We start from the raw sequence: 6,608 nt of genomic DNA, 5'->3' as shown, positions 1-6,608 counted from the left end.
CTCAAAATTTTGCACGAGTATTTATTGAAATAAAATATATACTGTAAATTGGATTTGGCTCCTCTTTTAAAGGCTCAGGGGTTGTAATCCGGAAAACTCCTCACCCCCCGTGGCTACGCCCCTGCATTTACCCTCGGTGTACGAAAAACACCGATTACCATACAAATACGCGGAGAAAAATTTGATCCATGAACTAAATAACATGGGAAGGAAAGTCCCAAGATTCTTCAAACATGGCAACGGGCGAACAGAGAGTGTTACACAGCTTTTAAATAGTGGGAACTGGAAACACGTCCGCTACGAGCTACGCTTATATTGCTAGAGATGTTAAGCTTATATTGTTTAAAACAGATACGTCCCAATATGATGTTCTCGGTTTCGCTGTTAACATTAGATACCTATCAAAGCGACACGGGGAACATCACCTTGGAATCTCACTGTATTCCCAGGTCCGATAGAAACGAGGAATAAGAAAGACATTTTGCCGATCGGATAGGAATAGAAATTCGTTTTCACCGCGAGCAGCACTAATAAACACTAAGCTCTAATAAACACTAAGTAGGAATCAGTAGTTGAATAATTCCAACGCGCACTATTTTACAAACCGCTGTTGTTCTAACAGTCCCCGCCAGACGTCTAAAGAGGGGTCATAATATGTACTACATTTACATGAAAAGTAGAGAAAAATTGAGCATAAAAGTGATGCATAGGGAGGTTCATTAAAAAAAGCTCGTCAAAGTAGAAGATCAAATTACGACAGCAATGGAAATTCGATTAAAGAACTTCGACAGATGTTGTCGTGGATAAATAATACATACCGAAGAATATAAAAGATGTAATATGCCGGTAAATGCACACGGCGTTGATTAAAAAAATTCTCAAAACTCGAAGCTTTTGAGCTACAAAAAATTAATTAGGGAACTAAAGCATTTATATTCAGGTCAATTGTATTCCAAAAGGGTTAATATATTTTCACATGAAAATTATGTAAAGTTCTAATGAAGTATGCAATTTTTCATTCGATCGGCTTTACCCTGGCGTCATCTATTGAGTAGGATACATACCAATCTCCGTTGCATCGCGTGTCCCTTAAAATTTTCGTTGCCTGATTTTCCCGCGATCCTCATGAAATCTCACCAGGGGTCTCGCTAATCACTTCCCTCAATGTAAGAGCGCCAACACGCATAATATTTTCCGAGGAAAGGAAAAGATTTAAGCTGTAGGGTGTCCAAGAGAACTCAATTTTATAAAACAAACAAAAGATTTAAAAAAAACTAAAAGCATAACTGCCACATCGCGTGTAGCTATAAATTTACGGAAATAAATTAATCCAAACAGAGAGGAAGGACAATAGGATCCCGCAAAATGATTCTTTTGTGTACGGCACGAAATTGCACATCTCCGAGCTGTAACATTTTTTTCTTATTTTGGCATGCAACAAATTTTAGAATTAGAACGGGAGCTATTTTGCAACAATGTGCTCGTGTAGCTGCGCATGCGCCAATGGAATTTACGGCTTAACGTCATGAATTTTGAAAGGCGCGTTCGAAGGTTGTTCTAATTAATACCTTTTTTTGACGGGCTAAAAACAATATGAACAAGTTTAACGGTGGAGTTGAAGACGGAAGGCGAACATTAGGCGGTAAAAATGTGGCAACACAGGGATTCGAACCCGGAACCTCATTTCGAAAATTTAAAACGCTCCTCGGTTCCCCTTCATCATTTGTCTGCCAGGATGCCAAGCCGTCGAGTGTGGACTGCAAGGAGAAAGTCCAAGGCGTTCCTCATTCCTCTTACCCCCGGTGTGAGCGTTTACGCGGGTAGGTATATATTTAGTACATACATTTGCTCCAACCCTCTTTCCTCATCCTTGAGAGTTGCGTCAGCCGCGATCCTTTTAGAAAATTATAAAAAAAGAAAACAAACTTTGGCGACGAATCGCCAGACGACACGGATTCCTTCGCCACCCTCCACGACTTTTCCCTCCCGATTTTCTCCCTTACCCTATCCCGTAATAACGTCCTTGTCCCTTAAGGGTTCCTCACATACGAGGAGACGAGGGTGGAGGGATATAGGGGAGGGAGGGAAGCCTTACAAAATGTCCGACTTCACACAATCGATCGCGGGAGGATAGGGGGAGGAGGGGAGAGACGGTGGTGGGGCGGCTAGAAACAAACGACAAACGGAAGGCGATATTCCTTCCCTCCCTGATCGGAACGAGGCAGTCTCCTCGCTGGAAGCGCGCCGCGAAGGAGTCATACACGTCGCGCGCACTGTTCCTCACGCAACGCGCGGCACTAGACCGGTTCGTGACTATAGGCATATTATCGAGCAAAAAACAAAACAGCTCCGCGCGGCGCGGGCTCGAAACTGGTCTCAAGCGTGTGATAAAATAGCCGATTGGGCCGAGTGTGGAGTGGATAGAAGGCGAAGAAGAAGAAGAAGTCGAGGTCCATCAGCGGGGATTCAGATGGCAGCGTCTCGCACGCGGAGTTCGTCGGCGCGGAGCCGTCGGAGGAGGTCGGCGGAGCCCGGGGACGGGTCGCGGACCTCGCGGGAGGCGACGCCGGCACTCGCCGCGGACGGAAGGCAGCGGAAGCGGAGGGAAAAGGTCTCCCACGTCAAAGGTAATTAAGGGCGGGTGGAAGCGATATATATCTCATGTGGCGGATCAATTATGCTGGCGCCACGTGCGCCTTCGCTTGTCTAGCAGTCCTCGCGGATAAGTCACACGGTGGCGGGCCGAACGGACTGTTTCATTCAACTCAAGTCCAACAACCTGCTCGTATTCATGGAAATTCTAGCACACAGTTACCTCTATCCCATCAGGTGCATTATGGGCTAGTTAACCAATTTTTTCATTATTTTCGATTGCGATTGAGTCCGAAAAATATATAGACCCACATTTTTTCATACTTCGATCCGTAGCCTACTTCTCGAGCTATTCACGACAAAAAAATCGATGGCTTAACCCTTTTGGAGATGAGTGGATGACGTAAAGAGCTCATACCGATCAGGTAACCGCTTCTCAATCCCAGATTTTACGAAAGCTTCCGCGAGTAGTAGTAGATGCTCTCGTGGATTCGGAGTTTCCGTCGTGTTGTTTCATGTCTAATGACGACAGTTTCGCTAGCAATGCCGCCAGCATATAGGTTTTGACCTGGTTAGATAATGGCGAGATTGCCGGCAAAACTGTCGTCATCAAACACAAAACAACGCGGTGGAAAACCGGGAAACCACGAAAGCGCTCTCCAGCTTTGTGCATGGGCCTCGCGCACTTCGTATTGGTTCACACATTCGTGAAAGGTGAATTCCCTCTATTATAGGTATGAACGAGATATTAAAGCAGACCTCTAACAATAAGACGTCAGTAACTCATGAAAAGTGGGTGGTTACTTTCGCGTTTTTTGTTATTTAGAGAGAATGGCTGAATGGGGGACATTTTTTTCTCTCTTTCTTAACTTACCTTTCCCTTCCAACCACCGAAGTCATTCATTGAATTAGTGCCCTTAGTGTATTACCTCATTCTATTCCGAGTACTTTTATTACATTTGCTCTACATTTTATTCTGTTTACATCTCCATGAAAATAATCGTCAATTCGCTAAGTTGGTTAAACAATATTCTCACACTGTCCTAGCCATCTACTCTGCTTTTACTTATACCGCTAGTAAAATTTGGGATAATTCTACCAATTGTTTCTTAACCCTCCAAAGAGCAGGGAAAGACCATCATCCATACGAATTATAATTGAAATCGGCGTTTCCCCACACGACAACAATATCGACCAATTGTCAATTATAACCTTGTCACATCAATAAAGTGAACCAAAATTACTGTGATAATATGATAAAATAAACTTTGCTTGATTTAACCATCTATCTCAGCATGAATGGCAATGAATGACTGATTGGACTTAATTTCAATATTGCCTCGGAGCGTCTTAAGCAGTCAGAACTCCATAGTGATTACTTCTCTTATAATTCCATAGTGAAAATTTCTCTTGAGTGCCCTTCAATTAGCTCCTATTAAGATTTTTTTCTTAAAAAATCAGCGCGGCTCGATGCGATTCTCAAAAAATATTTCTAATTTACACCAATAAGGAAAAAGATTCATGATAATTTTAAACTCCCATTTTTCAAGCTTTTTCATGAGATAATGGAATAGCATTTTTCAATGACGACCAAAGCGAAAAAAATCATCGTACCCCCATTGAAAATCTCCGTGGTAAAATCACGACAGAGGTGAATTCATATCAAATTACACACATCACGATATCACGATAGAAAATAAGTAGTGATAGGCAAGCGTAATTCCACGGCAAAAGTGAATTCCGACAGCTGAAGAGAAGGATTTTATATTTCGACTCAACACTCCGAAATCAGAAACACCAAACTCCTCTCTTATTGACTGCACTGGAAAATATAACACTTCATAAAAAATAATATTAAAACCCACGTTCATGTTGTAGGCAACAAAAGAAAACAAACCGCCTTGTATTGGCTCAACGTTTAGCTTCGTAAATACGTAGACCACATGCTCACAACCAAAAACGTGGCCCACATTCGCGTTAAATTTGAAACTGGAGTGAAATAAATTCATCGTGAAGCATGTGAGGTTTTAGTTCAAGACATGTAACGAATACTTACAGAGAAATAATTTAATTTAAGATACTGATATTAACGCGCATTACGTATTTTTTCTGAGCATTTGGTCTTTTATACGTCAAATTTTAACGTCATACCTCGATCCAAGACGGGATGGTTTATTTTCTTCTTTTTCGGTAGATTAAAAACGTGGGCTTGTCAATTCATTTTTTAATTTATTATATTACTATTTTTTAAATTATTTTAATTGTAAATAAAACTTAAAAAGAATTGTAAAAGATAGCTGAAGATGAGCGATTAATACAAATGTTAACGGTGGAAAATGGCGGCTCATACTAACTATGGAGAGCTAAAAATAGTGTGATAATACATTGTCATCTAGTTCTGTTCTGTGCCAAAAATTTCAAAGCGTTAGCTTATCGGAAAATGGGTTACATTTGAGTACAGCAGACGGACAAAGGAAAAGACAAGAAATCGATTTCATAAAAACGTGGAAATGAGCTGAATTTCGCCCTTACACTAACTACTGTTCTCCGGAATTCGCCCATACGTATGTCACACCAGCGCCCCTCGGAGAGGATGCGAGGGGGAGGGGAGTTTACAACTACAATAGCTAACCTGTTAGCCGTATGCGGGGAGTTTGGCAAGGGTCATTTCGCCCCCCCCTTAAATCATCACCCGAGCCATACCATTTATGCCCAAAGTATCCCAAAGAAAAGGACGCGATTTTATAGTTGTGTATTGGGAAGCATTGAAAAGAACAAAAAAAAGGTCGATTTGTCCAACATCGGTCAATGTGTACAAAAATTACTACATATTTCCGTCATTTTTAATCCTTTTCCGAATTTAATCCGCGATGGACGAAGCGAGAAAGAGATCAGAAGTAGAATTCAACTGGTGATGAGGGCTTCTACAAAAAGAGGAATATTTATTGCTGAGAATAAAAGCATTGGTGAAAGGAAAAAACACCTGAGATGCTATACAATTAGCATACTTGCTACAGAAGCGAATTGGCTTGGACGTAAACAGTTCGAGAGAAGTCAAGAGTGGAAGCAACGGAGATGAAGAATGATTAAGATAGAATGGAACGATTAAGTGAAAGCCTAGCTGTCTAGAAAAGTCTCCTCCGACCAGAAAATCACTTAAGTTATTCCTTTGGGTTATTTCCCTGAGGAACGATATTAAGTGCCTCCATAATATAGGTTAGGCACCGAGGGATATTGAATGCATTATGTAATAAGAAGCAAGAGGTCTCACATGACAAGAATGGTTATGACGTGGCTAATTTTATTTGTGCGATGGAGTGTTATTTTCTGTGCCATAAATTTGATGACAATCGGAGCAAGATATTTTAACCACCAAAATTTTTTAAACAGCTACAAAAAGACACAATTATAGAAGTGAGGGAGAAATTCATCAGTTGCTACGCATGGAGCTTATTTCTCTATGGGAGCGAGGTTTGAACGTTGACAGCAACAGAGTGGAAGCATTCGTTGGAAATGTGGTGATAATGGAGAATAATGAAGATAAAATTGATAGACCAAGTGAGAAATGAGGAAATGCTAAGAAGAGTAGGAGAAAAGAGAAGTCTTCTAAAAAAATTAAGGAGAATACGGGACAGCTTTATTGGCCACTTTCTCAGAGATGCTGTCCTGATGAAAACAATCGTAGATGGACAAGTGGAATGGAAGAACGGCAAAGGACGACCTCGAATGAGTTACATAGGACAGGTTATAAAGGATGCAAAAGAGAAGAAATACATCGCTATGAAAAGGTTAGCGGATAGGGGAGAGGAATGGAGAGCTGCGTCAAACCAATCTTAGGAATGTGGACTTAGGATGATGATTAATAATGGTCCCTATAATTAAAATCCCACGCATTTTTCAAGAGTCTTTTGGCCGTTAGATGGAAGCGGAAACCATCAACTTTATTTTGACCTTAAAACACTACAGCGATACCCATTCTTAACGCGAAATAAAATTGAAGCAATACTGGGAGTGGA

The 6,608-nt window shown here is 41.1% G+C and overlaps 1 protein-coding gene across 1 annotated transcript in view; it reads left to right on the top strand.

Moving 5' to 3' along the window:
- The first annotated feature begins 2,177 nt into the window (after positions 1-2,177).
- Positions 2,178-6,608, top strand: part of LOC124167372 (neither inactivation nor afterpotential protein G) — a 73,468-nt gene continuing 69,037 nt past the window's right edge. Inside the window, exon 1 of the mRNA XM_046545389.1 lies at positions 2,178-2,627. Coding sequence (XP_046401345.1) covers positions 2,471-2,627 — 157 coding nt within the window. The 5' untranslated portion in view covers positions 2,178-2,470. The remainder of the gene's footprint in view (positions 2,628-6,608) is intronic.

The sequence above is a fragment of the Ischnura elegans genome, chromosome 10 (genome assembly GCF_921293095.1).
Source record: "Ischnura elegans chromosome 10, ioIscEleg1.1, whole genome shotgun sequence".
Classification (NCBI taxonomy): Eukaryota; Metazoa; Arthropoda; class Insecta; order Odonata; family Coenagrionidae; genus Ischnura; species Ischnura elegans.
Note: the sequence above shows the minus strand (reverse complement) of the source record. Positions and strands in the feature narration are given on the sequence as shown.